The following is a 13324-nucleotide window of genomic DNA, read 5'->3' as shown; positions in this document are numbered from 1 at the left end:
CCAGCCCAAGACCCTTTGATGGCTTGATTGCCTTCAGAAAATCTCAGTTTAGCCCAGTCCTTGGTGCCCAGCCTGAGAGCCCAGCAGTAGTTCCTGGGATTTGTCTTGTTAACTGCTATCTGCACAGAGGACTAAGTCAGTTACGAAACCTGCCAGTAGAAGGCCCACAATCAGGTGCATATCAGGCTTTTGGTCCCTGCCCAAGCAGCAGTTTCCAAAGAGAATACATGGATGTGTAATTTCTCAGGGGAGTGCAGGACCCTGTAGAGGTGACAAGCATTGGAACACACTCCTGTATTCCTTAGCCAGTGTGACCGCGGGGAAGCTCTGTAACAGCCATGACATCTCACTGTTTTGTGGCAGTGAGGACGACCTCCAGGCCATGTAACACTCAGGCAGGGCACCCTTTGGCTGGAACGCCCTGACAAGACTACAGCCACAGGCTGTAAGCTCTGGCCCTTCCCATACCCCTGAAGACCCAAGCCTGGGCATGTGTGTGTGCCGAGGACACGCGGCAGCGTGTTCACCAACACAACACGCTACTCGTGCTGTGGCTGCTCGCTTTCATTTGGATTCCAACCCATTTGGGCCCATTAAGCTAATCACCCAACATATCCTGAAGTGTCATCACCTTGTGAGGCTGTCCCTTGCCTGATGGAAAACCTGCTTCCATCCAACTTCCCTGGAAAAAGACCATGAACTGCAGCCCATTTGCAAATGTGTACATCCATAAATCAAAAGCAACAACAGAGATGTGGCTCTTCTGGAGAAGGGACGGCGGAGGAGGGGCCCTGCCCTTAAACCTGTTTCTCAACTGATCCCTCTGGTGTATTATGTGCAGCTTCATCTGAAATATTCTTCAAGATGGGTCATCTCCAGCTCCCTTGGTAGATCATTCTCTAAACTGGTGAATCTTTCACTTACCTCATTTTCCACAGCTCTGGCATGTATTTTTCTGTTCCTCTAGTCACACTCCGCTGAGCCACGTGAAGGAATCTGGCCCTCCTTAATGTTTGCAGGTATTTTCTCTTTGGTTGTCACTCACCCAAGTGTAGCACATGGTGCTCTCTAATGTTTCTTCATTAATCAGCCCCCACATTCCTTTACACCTGCTCTGCAGGTAGTTCCAGCAAACAGACGTGTTTCTAGAGCTGGAAATGTCTGGGAGAACAGAACCTCCTGGCTGCAACCACCATGACTGCAGGGTGCTGAGGGGTTTTCACCTCCCTCCGAGGCCACAACGTCTGTCCACAGGTTCCCTCCCAGGAGCCCCTGCGCTTCCATTGGCCTCTCTGCAAGTGCACACTTTGTCTACCGCACATTTGTGGATCGTGTCTCAAAGGCATCAGAAATTCAGCTGTATTTTGGTAATGGCCAGTGTTGGTGAGGATGGGGGGGCAACAGGCCCACTTTCACCCCGTTGAGAGGCCCAACCGATATATCTTTTTGAAGGCCGATTAAACAGTAGCTTTTAAAATAAAAAAAATGCACAGACCCTTCACCCAGCAGTTCAACTTCCCAGAGTCTATATTATACGTATAACATATCATTGCGGCATTGCTTCCAAAAGTTGAAAATTGCCCACATGTCACCTCGGTTGGAAATCATTATATAAGTGAATTAAATCCATTTTGGTATATTTATAGAATGGACGATCAAGCCAGAGTTTAAAACAACAACCACACAGGTCTAATGTGTACTCACGTGGAAAGATGCCTAAGAAATATCATTAAGCTCAAAAGCAAATTACAGAACAATATATATGATTATGAGGCCATTTATAGGTCAAAATCTGGAAGGATTCATATGAATCTATCAATGGTAACTTTCTAAGACATTCATTTTTTTAATTGGGCTTTTTCTGTTTTTCAACATTGAGTGCATGTTTCATCTTTAGTAAAAACAATAGAGCTATTAAACTATTTTTGTCACGCTCTTGATCTTCATCATTTGACACGTGCCCGCTGCTGCCCCCTCTGTCCTCTCTCGGGGCGTCCAGCACTGAAGAGCTTTCCCCTGTCCTGACCCCCAGTTTCTTCATCGGCCGCCGCAGTTCAGAATGGCCGCTCTGTCTTTTCAGGGTTTATACTGTAGTCCATAGGATTTGCTCACGACTGCTTCCAAGTTTTTACCTGAACTTTTAACTTTTTGTTTTACATGTTCTGGTTCTCAATGGATTTTTTTAATTTAAAAGGTCTTATTACACATTTTTATAGAGTTTTGATCATTTTTTAAGCATCTTTTTTCCCTTTTCTCCCTCTTTAATGAGAGGAAATACCTGCTCCCTGGCCTGCTTAGAGTTTCTCATTCGTGTCCATGTCACCAGATTTTTAAAAGGGGCCCGAGGGGTCAGGCCTGTCATTTTGCCACGTGAACCCCGTCTCTTGTCTTCCCCGGCTCCTCCTATACTAACCCTGCACATGCTGCATGTGTTAATGTAGGAATTATTTTTGTTGAGTATTTCTACATTTTATTTTTAAGGTGGGGATTTATTTAGATAGGATGTTAAAAAAGAAGAAACCACTTAGCACTCTCATTAACTTATTTCTCCTTCATTGTAATTTGTACACAAACACTATGAACAGAAAATTTTAAAATGCAGGTGAGCAAAGGAGATGAAAATAGAACTTGCTTCTATTTTCACTGTCAGGTGTAACAACTGTTAATAATTGCCTTTATAGCCTCAGAGATCATTTCTTTGTATATAAATATTTATCTTTTCTTAAAAATGGGATTACATTTAATCAATTGTTTTGCAATCTGACTTGTCTAATACTTACCGTAGCATGAATATTTTTCTGTATCATTAAAGATGGAGAATATAAATAGCAAACCAAGTTTACTAGAGGCCAGGTTATGTTATATATATTAATCCATCCCAGCTTCACAACATGCTATATGTTGGGTAGTATTGTTATTCCCATTTAACAGGTAAAAAAACTGAGGCGTGGAGAGATGAGATAACTTGCCTAAGGCCACACAGCTAGTGAGTGGCAGAGCAAGGTTTGGAACCTGGACAGCCTAGCTCCAGAGGCCACGCGCTCTTGACCACGAAGCTCTGCGCTGCTCCATCATGTTCATGGCTATAGTATATGGTCATTTATTTCACCACTCCCTTTTCCAATGGCTGTTAGAGTCACTATTATACACAAAGCAGCAATGAACAGCTTGCTCACATATTCACCTTTGCTCACGTGTTCAGTTAAAACCTTAGTTTCAGCACAAATAGAATTGCTGTATCAAAGAGTTTACATATTTTTCAAAGTATGGATATTTATTAGTCAATATTTTTAAGCAATATATTTTCCAAACCTTTTTATCCCTTGTAATTCATTGTTTCTTTCAAAAAACGTGTAATCGTCTTCTGGGCTCAATGATCATTTTCATCTCAGAACACAGAGCTTCTATTCGACCTCCTCTCCCTTCTTTCTGCATATATCCATTTCTCTCAAATGTTTAACAAAATAATGCAGTTTCCCAAAGCATCAGGCCTGATGTTGTCAGCACTTCCAGCATCCTGCATCTCCTGGACTTGAACCATTAGATGGCAGGGGGTGGTGGGTATTCAGAAGTGGGATGCTGTTATTTTGGTTTGATGTCCATTTTCTATGCTATTAATTTTCTTTATTTTTCTCTCTATTTTATTTTTTCTTTCAAGCTTCATGAGAATTGAAGTAAAAAAATCTGTCATATATTTTTTTCTTGATTTCAATGTATGTAAATTAGAGTGGCCTGCCTGGCAAGGATGATTGATGTGTCAGGGGCCTGGAAGGCGGGGCTCCCTACTCTAGTCCCTCCTCTGCCTCCCGTTTGTTTTATGACCTTGAGAAAGATGCTTAATCATCTGCATTTCCTTTTCCTCACTTGCCAAATGTGGAAGGTGAACTAAATGACCTAGAAAACCTATTTCAGGTTTAAAAAATATATATCAGGTTATCCAAGAGTAAGCTAGATTTTTGAAAACTTTTGTGTGAAATTGGGGCAAATGTGCATGTTGAGGGGGCAGTGCTGGGGCAGCTAAAGATTTGTTTCAACATATTAAAAATATTTTTTGCCTTGTCACTTGACCAAGGTCTCCTAAGCGTGCACTTTAGTGGTTTGGGAAGCATGTCTCTAAGACCAAGATAATTATAGTTCTTCCACTGAAGCATGACAAATGGCCTCTCACTTTGAATTCCTTTATGGAAAAGAATAACCTTCCATGACAACAGCACTGGAACTTAATTACAGGTTCCAGACCCGGAGGCAAGATTGGAGACAGTCACTGGCTGCAGTCAAGGGGGAGAAGACAAGAGCATGAGCTCACCTGGGAAGAGCCAGGATGGGGTGATGCAGCGATGACAACATTTGTGGGGTTTCACTGAGAACTTGCTGTTTGTCAGCTACTGTCCCAAGAACTTTATATACCTCATCTCATTTAATTTCTACAACAACCCTAAGAAGTAAAGAGATAGGTACTTTTATTTTTTCTGTTTTATAAAGATGAGTACTGGGACACTTCCTAAGAGAAGCAAACTAACCTGCTTCAAGTTAGTTGTCAAAGGTAAGACCTGAACCCTGAACATGTATTCATTTATTTAACACTCACTTTGTGAATATCTGGTATATGCCAGGCACCCTCCTAAGGGCTGGTGGTGCACAAGCAAATGAGTTTAATTGAAGTTTGGCTAATGGCGGGATGAGACCAGTAATAACAAGCCAACGAATGAGTAAGTTCAGATAGTACTAAGTGCTATGTTGGAGAGGGACTGGGGTTGGGAGAAGACTACACAAAAGGGACAGGGAAGGGCCCCAGAAGTGACATTTGAGCTGAGTCCTCCACAGTGGAGCACATCAGCCATACAGAGATCTGCTGGAGAGCTTTCTGCACGGAGGGTCCATGGAGCAAAGGCAGGGGCTCGAAAGAGTGTGCTTTGTTCTAGGAATGGAGGGAAGGGCCGTGTGGTTGGATGATAAGTGAAAACGGGGAAGATGTCTGCAGTGAAGTCAAGAGCTGGACCAAGACCAGATGATACAGGGCCTTGAAGGCCACAATATGATGCGTGTGCTTTGTTCCAAAAGCAGAGGGAAGACATTGGAGAATTTTAAGCAAGAGCGTTATGTTCTCTAGTTTCTGTAGGCAGCTTTCTTCACCTCTGCATCATGTTGCCAGCTGGGAGCAACTGGAAAGCGATCAGCTGTTTACATGCAGGGCGGCCTGAACAAAAGTTAGAAAGCGAGGAGCCAGTGTTTCCGCTGAAACAGAAGCCTAGGTTTTTTACAGAACAGCGAGACTGAAGTGGACAGTGACGGGCCCTCTCTTCTGGACTTCGGATTTTGGGTGAGGGGACCTTAGGAGGTCCAAGCTGGGTGTCTGAGCTACGTTTTAAAACCTACATAAGGGAGACTACTTATTCTGGGGAACTTCCCTCAATATGCAGAAAGTTGCAACCTAGGTTTTGAACATTCTCAGCCATTCTTGGTCAGGGGGTTGTGCTTATAGAATAAATCTCAGCCAAAATAAGACATGAGAGATTTGGGTACATCCATCTGAGGGATTCACATTTCTAGGCAATTTGATATGTGTATGTGTATGTTGGTTTTTATCTTTGAGAAATGTTTTTGAAGGTGCCATCAACATTTTAACATATAATATCTGTCTTTCTGTTAAGAGGACATTGTATGTATAGTTCTAGAATTTTATCGTAAACTTGGCAACTTTATTTTCTTTGAATGTTCCTTATAAACAAACACTCATGTTAACCCATTAAAACTGGTTTATGTAAGGTCTGGCCAGGTGACTCAGTTGGTTGGAGCATTGTCCCATACACCAAAAAGTTGTGGGTTCAATTCCTGGTCAGGCCATGTACAGAAGGCAATTGATTGACATTTCTCTTTCACATCAGTGTTTCTCTCTGTCTCTCTCTCTCTCCCCTTCCTCTCTCTCTAAAATCAATAAATATAGCTTCATGTGAGGATTTAAACAAGTTTTTTTGGTAAAATATACGATGAAAATAATTGCTGTTATAGGTTAAAAACTCACTATTTTAAGATATTGTCCTATTACTTTGACAAAAGTATTAAGAGTTTTGTTTTATTCAGCAAACTAAGTTTGAGTAACAACCTAAAATTAATGCACTCAATCCCTGGCTGGTGTGGCTCAGTGGATTGAGTGCCAACCTGAGAACTGAAAATTAACGCACTGTGGCGGGGGCGGGGGCGCTGGGGGGCTGACTCTCCATCAGGAGGCTTCTGTCAGTGACCCCCCTAACAGTGCAGGTTTATTTGAATGAAACTACCTTTGGAAACATTTAGTTGCCTCTGTGATAGGGTGGACCCCAAAGAGCAAAATATTAACTGTAGAAGGATTTAATTTAAGCTACACATGTGTCATTGAGTAGGATTTGGGAATGTTCATCACTTTCGAATGAGGTTTTATTTATAAATAACATATTTGTGTCTCAGGAGGGGAAAAATTCTCAAGCTCTCTTAGAAATGAGGTGATAGAGTTCTATTCCTTTGCGTGAAACTAGTACGCGATGGCAGCCCAAGGACAGGGACAGTGTAAGGGTGGCTGGGTGAGGCCGTGGGAGGGCCGGATGACGAAGGCAGAGCTTCTAGATAAAGGTGCTGAATTAGAGAACTCTTAAGGTTCCTCCAGACCAACAGGCTGTGATTTGGGGGAAAAGATTTTTCCCTCTGGCAGTTTAAGCTGGAGTGTGTTTTCCCAAGGCCTTAGCTATGAGCTCAGAAGGGCTCTAATAACTCCGTCAGAATTATAAATTCAGCTGTCAGCGCGGGGACCGCTGAGTCACCTGAACAAGCAGATTTTCTTCCATTGCTTGGGTCTTAGGTTGATGAATAACAATTGCATCCTCTCCATTTCCTTGTAACTCTTTCACTCTGACACTCCTGATTGCAGAGAAGTTTTCTGGAAACCTCCTACGTCATGTATTGGAGTAAATCCGAGGAGGTAATGCGATTCCAATGGAATCATCGGTGTCTTTGCTGTCAGACCACATCTTCTTGGAGCTGGCTGAGTTGCACAGCTTCCCAGATTTAATAGTTAACATACTGGCCACTTTGCGTCTTGCCCTCAAGTCTTAATAAATGGGCTAAAGGTCAGATTGGAATCTGTGAGATAAATTATATGTTTATTATGCTATGGTAAGTAAATACTGTTTGAAAGGATTACTAGAGGGTACTATCAAGTTAATTACTTTAAAAATCTTGTTTGAGTTACGGGGTTCTATGATGATGATTAAGCAATTGAATGATTCTGTCATGCTAAGCGACCGAAGAAGGCAGTGTTGGGTCTGCCAGCGTTGCCATGCCTGTTGCGTCCCTCGTGCCTGGAACTGTCCCAGAAATGAGCGAAGGGCTCCCTGAGACTGAATGCAAGCACTGCTGACAGACTGTTGTTCCTCCAGAGAAGACACATGTTGACAGTTTGATGTTCAGGCTGACGGTGTGATTTCTTTCTTTTTTATAGATGCTGAAGAATACCAGCCTCCAATATGGAAATCATACCGTGAGTACCTGCGGCGGGAATCTCCCCAGAAGTCTTTAACAGGCCTGCCCCGGGAAGAGTTCTCGCCAGGAGTTTAGTGCACGCAAGCAATCCCATCCCATGGCGCTGAAAACCCACATCTTTGTTTTTCCACTGAGGAGAGATACTAGTCACAGAGGCCTGGGACATGACTCACTCTCCTGGCCACGACTCCTGAGAGCAGGCTGCCTGTGCCCATTCAGGAATGCTTAAAAAAAGGTTTTTTTTAGAGATGCCTTTGATTTAGGGCTTTCTTTTCTTTTCTTTTATTTCCTCCCTCCCTCCCTCCCTCCCTCCCTCCCTCCCTCCCTCCCTCCCTCCCTTCCTTCCTTCCTTCCTTCCTTCCCTCCCTCCCTTCCCCCTCCCTCTTCCACAGTTGGTCAGCAAAGGGTAAAAGTGTTGAGCTCTATGAATTATGTTCCTGGCCAATATCATATGGCTATAAGACTATATGACTTTTACCACAAACAAATTAGCAGATAGCAAAGAATAATGTTTGGTCACGAAGGGCGACTCCTTAGAAGCAGAGATCATTGTCTGATCATCAGTCACCATTCAGCTTTCTGTTCTTAATACCCTCCACCCGACTAAGTACTTCTCCGGAGCTGGAAACCCACCGTTGCTGAGAGCCCAGGGGCACAGGTCCTTGGTCAGGCCCTGCTTCTAGATGGCAGTAAAAAATAATCATTACTATTGTTATGGATGTTGCCGGTGTTTCTACTGCCCGAGGAGACCTGCCATGGGCCAGCCACTGCACTCGCTACGTGCCAGAACTCTCACATCCTCACCGCAGCCCGAGCAGCAGGCGCCATCATTGCCCCCATTTCATTCACAGGCAGGAAACCACAGCCTCGAGGAGCTTCAGGGACTTGGCACCGTGTCACAAAAAGCCTTGGAGTGCCATTCAGAGTGGAAGCCAGGCGCAAGCCTGACCGCAGCCTGTTGGTTTCTAAGACTTTCTTCTTTCTATTTAAAATTATATACATATATGTGTACACACACACACAGACATGCAGTACACCTGTGTACGTATGTATTTGTTACAAAAGCAATCAAAGCTGCGTGAAAGACAAACGTTACAGAAATAGAGCAAGCTGAAGGTAAACATTTCCCATGATCCACAAATCATCCCTCCCCCCATAGTTCACTCCCCTTTCTCAGGAGCCGAGCCCTGGTCAAGTTTGGAAGACATAGCCTTCCAAGTATTTCAAATATACACACCCAATATAAAGGCATCTTTGTTGTTGTTGCTTCCCTTTGTAAAAAATGGCGTCCTTCCACTTGCTTGTTGCACCTCGCAAGTATCTTCTCTCTCTTTTCGTGTCAGCAGATACACAGGCATCTCATTCTTTGTTACATGAGTCTGTCCTTCCATCTGTGAAATAAAGGGTTTGTGCTGGGTCTCTGAGGGCCCTTCCAACCTACCCGTTCTGCTTTCTGATCTTCTATTTTAAAAGCCAGTGCTAATGACTCAGTAATTGGATGTTTTTGTTTGTTTGTTTCCTAATGGAGTGTGAAGTGCTCTGACAGTAAATCACCAGAATATCTGTCGTGAGAGGTACTGGGTGCTCCATGACTTCCCGTGCCTTGCGCACTGGCCTGCATACATTAACTGCCTAATAAACGTTTGTTGAGTGAAGAGATGCTTTGCTGAAGTGGAAAGATGGCCTTGGCTCAATTTCATTTCACCTTTGGCTTAGAGACCTTGGGCCACCCCCTAGAGCCCTTAAAAACACTTCTATGTCCTAAGGAAGCTAAAAAAGACATTCATAATTGCATGTTCACAATATCAATTTCACCTGAGTATATTTATTTTAAGGTTGATTTTTGGATCTCACCAAGTTTTTTGTGTGTTTGTTTGTTTATTTGTTTTGCTCCAGAATCATAAAACTGTAGATGCAGATAGGGTGGCTGGGACCATTTAATATAAAGCTAATGATATAGAAGAAGTCCCTCTTTATTGCACCCGACCAGCAGCCATCCAGGCTCATTTGCGGAGTCTGGTAATGAAGGATTGATGATGAGGGGAGCTCACCATCAGCGGTGCCATCATGGCATCAAAACCTCCTTGGCCTACAGAGCACCACTGAGGAAGAACTCTCTTTTGTTTGTCATGATCCATAAATTGTTTGAGTTTGGCTGTTGGGCCACTCACGTGACAATGTTATTTCCAAGCTCATGCTTCTCCATCTTATTCCCAAGATTGGCATCCATTCGTTTGGTCTTTTAGCAAACATGCAATGAGCACCTTCTGAATGTCAGGATGAGTATTAGGAATCCACAATGAATAAAATGTGGCCCATACATTCCTCCAATTTACAGTCTCAAAAGGGAGACAGATGTAAACCAATGAATTTAAAATGCAAGTGGATTTTAGTAATAATATACCACTCCTCTACCTCCTGAAATTAGAGATGACTTTATAGAAGAGGTTAAATTTGCATGTAGGTCTTGAAAGATAAATAGGGGAAGGAATCTGAGGGCCTGGCAGAACTTCATGAGATACTTTTTAATCATCAGATATGCTAAAATTATAGCGTTTTCCTGATCTGAAAATCCAGCACACCTATCAGAATATGAAATTTCTTTTGTTTTAAATAACTTCTTGATGAACACATTCTGAACCTCAGGAATCACCAATCACATTCTCTTTAAAATGCTGACCTTTGAAAGATTCATTTTAAATATCCATGTCAAACTCATCAGCATATTATTTATGGAATCCACATTTTTTCATCACACTTTTTTTTTTTAAACTCAGGTGATTATTTGGTACTTTGAAATCTCTCATATATTTACTGGATGCAGTCCATTTTCACCATATTATAGGACTTGGTTTAAAAATTAATGATGTGAAATGATTCCAGAAGAATGTAGGTATGTCTTTGCTCTCATCCATCACCTACTGTTGGCCATTAACTTTGACTTATCTGATATTGGATTCTTATTATGAAGCATTAGTCTACTTCATAATGACCCACTTTGAGAAGCTGTTTCTAAGTCTTAATACTAATTGCAATGCTCTTGGTTGCAAGTAACAGAATATTCCATTCAATCACATTGATCGACGGAAACAAAAAGTCCAGAAAAACTGGCTTCAGGCATGACGTGTTCCAGCCACTCAGAGGACATTTCCAGCACCCAATGTGCATCTCTTCCTTTCTTGGTTCTCCTTACCCAGGAGGCTCCACTATTAGTAGGCCCTTCCTTGGTGGTCCCCGGAGAGCTGCCAAGAGCACCAGGGCTACCACTGCTGTTGAAGAGCAGCAGGCAGAGGTACAGTCTACTTTCTTCACACTCCAGAGTGTTAAGAGTTGAGCCTCAGCCCTGACTGGCCTGAGCCTCCAGTCCTGCCTGCATCACTGTAGTGAGAGCTGGGACATGCTACCTGCCCTAAACCAATCAAACGCAGGGAGAGATCAGTCCTGGATAATCCACATGACTGGAAAATGTGGGGCGCTGTTAGAACAGGGAGGATGGATATGGATGCTGGGAAGGCAACTACCAATGTCTGGCTTAGAAATGTGGAAGAGTCAGGACCTTAGAAATCGGCTCTAACTGTTTTATATAAGTTGTTCATTTGTTCATTCATTTTTTTATTCATTCATTCATTCTTTCATCCTTTCTTTCAACAAATTTACGTTAAGCCTTTGCCTTAAGCCAGACAGTAGGCTTGGAGCTGTGAGGCTACTAGTAGGTGTAAGACTGAGTCTTGACTCAAAGAACCAGGATGTCACATGATGTCCCTTAAGTTCCTTCTCTGCTCCCCTCCCTTTCTTACAAGCTAATACTTTCACTTGCTGGGCTGTTTCCATAAGAATAATCTTGCCCCAAAGTATCATGTAACGGGCAGCTAGTTCTTAATTCTCAAGACCAAACCCCCAAATGTTAATGAAGTACCTGAGAAGGAAGCTATTGGTTTCAATTCTCAGAAAAGTAAAGCTCTTTTTAAGTTTGCTTTTTAAAAAAGCCACATTCTAAACTTTCAGCCAGAACTGTATGAACTGCATGCCTTCATCAGATAAGTTCAAAAGCCAGCCACCATGGCTATACTTTGAAAGATTCTATTTTTTAAAAGGCCAAGTGCCAATTAAGTGGCAGATGCTGTGGCCGACGGCTGTCTGAGGACACTCTCCTGGGCAGAAGGTCGAGCAGTTGTGGCTTGTGCCTGTTTTTCTAAAGAGGAGTTTGGAACCTCCAGACCTTGATCCGCAGAGCCTCTGCATCAGACTCACGTGGGGAGAATATTTAAACTCACCGTTCTTCAGCCCTGCCCTAGATTGTGGGATCAGAAGAGTCGGGGAAGGGGCCAGCAATTTATCACGCCCTGCAGGTGCTTTTTGGGCACACCCGTGCCTGAGACCCCACGGAGCCAGTGTTCACAGGCTCCTCCTCAGGCTCCTCACAGCCCCATTGAACAAGAAAAGGGCTCAATCCCCCGGACCTCCTGTTGGCCAGGCAAGGCCTTCACACAGCAGGCAAGCAGTGGGGTGGAGCCGAGGAGACATCTAAAGATCTACTGTTTCCTACTCATACCCATGTGTTGTTTTCCATGGAAACTGGGAAGACAGGCTGTGAGCAGGGTGGTACCAGCTCAGTGTCAGAAGCAAGTGACCGGGTTCAACCCCTGGGTCCCCATGCCTTCTTTAGAAACAAGTGGCTGTTAGAGGACAACCCTGCAGGACCTCTTAGGTGACAGTGTATCTACCCTGGGCCTCCTTGTCACCCAGGCCACAGGCTTTCATTGGGCATTCACAGGGACTGGGTAGATGCTGTCACCAGAGGAGGGCAAGTCGAGTTCTCTTAGTGAAGAAAAAGTAAAACATTCTGTCAATGAGCTCTGGATCTCTCAATCTGCTTCAGGGCTCTGGGGGAGCAGAGAATCCCATTTTTCACCTCCACATTCCTCAGTGACCACCCCCTCCCCCATGTTCACCCATCAGTTTGTTCCGGAGCCGAGAATTCTCTCCTGTACTGGGGAGGGCCCCGGCCGGGCAGTGCGAGCATCCATCCCATCTCCTCTCAGCTCGTAGAATTACCCAAGAACTGACGGACAGTATCACATTTTGCTCATGAAATGTATTTGTTGAACAAAGAAAATTCTAGAAATGACTTTAAGACAATCTGGCACTTCCATTGTGTGAAATGGGCCTCAGAGACTTCCTTACAGGCATTTGTTTTGTTATAGCTGATCTTGATGAGGGACGGGGGCACTCACTCAAAGCTAAGATAGGTTTTAGGGCCCCATTATCTCATATGGGTGCCACTGCCTTGGTTGCTCTCTCATTATGTTTACGTCATTCAGATGGCAAACTGGCTTCTTGCCTATTTGCCGATTTCTGTTGCTGGGAACGGCACCAAGCAGACCTCGCGGATCCTGAGACCGCTCACTGTGACCCAGCTAGCGATCCATTACTGATTTGTGCTGCTCCGGGACCAGGACGGAGAGGGGGCCTCCCTGGCTTGAGAGGTTTGCAGAGGCCCCTTCAAAATCACCCCTGGTTTGGACTATTTCTGGTTGTGAGACTAGAGAGCTACAGCATTTCTCTTTATTAAATCTCAGAGGGTCCCCGGAGGACACAGCTACGGGCGTTGCCTGTTGCAGCAGAGGAGCTGTCTAGAATGTTCCTTCACTTGTATCCTGTGTGACTGTCAATGGCGCCTCCATCGCTCAGTCATTCAGTCTGTGAGGAAGCCCTGTCTGTCCTCTGCGTTCTGCTCGCCTCCCACCTGCACGTCCACCAGCAGCAGCTCTGCTCACGCTCTCCCCGTCGCCTTTCTCTCTGCCCAAAATAC

The 13324-nt window shown here is 44.1% G+C and overlaps 1 protein-coding gene across 2 annotated transcripts in view; it reads left to right on the top strand.

Annotated features, from left to right (window-relative positions):
• Window positions 1-13324, top strand: part of CHN2 (chimerin 2) — a 253681-nt gene that overhangs the window by 127487 nt on the left and 112870 nt on the right. For both annotated transcript variants that reach the window (XM_054564485.1, XM_054564484.1), the window contains exon 2: window positions 7472-7510. In XM_054564485.1, coding sequence (XP_054420460.1) covers window positions 7472-7510 — 39 coding nt within the window. The remainder of the gene's footprint in view (window positions 1-7471; window positions 7511-13324) is intronic.

The sequence above is a fragment of the Pteronotus mesoamericanus genome, unplaced genomic scaffold (assembly GCF_021234165.1).
Source record: "Pteronotus mesoamericanus isolate MK-2021 breed Mesoamerican mustached bat unplaced genomic scaffold, CSHL_Meso_final scaffold_85, whole genome shotgun sequence".
NCBI lineage: Eukaryota > Metazoa > Chordata > Mammalia > Chiroptera > Mormoopidae > Pteronotus > Pteronotus mesoamericanus.
The sequence above is the reverse complement of the archived record's forward strand: the minus strand, read 5'-3'. Positions and strand labels throughout refer to the sequence as shown.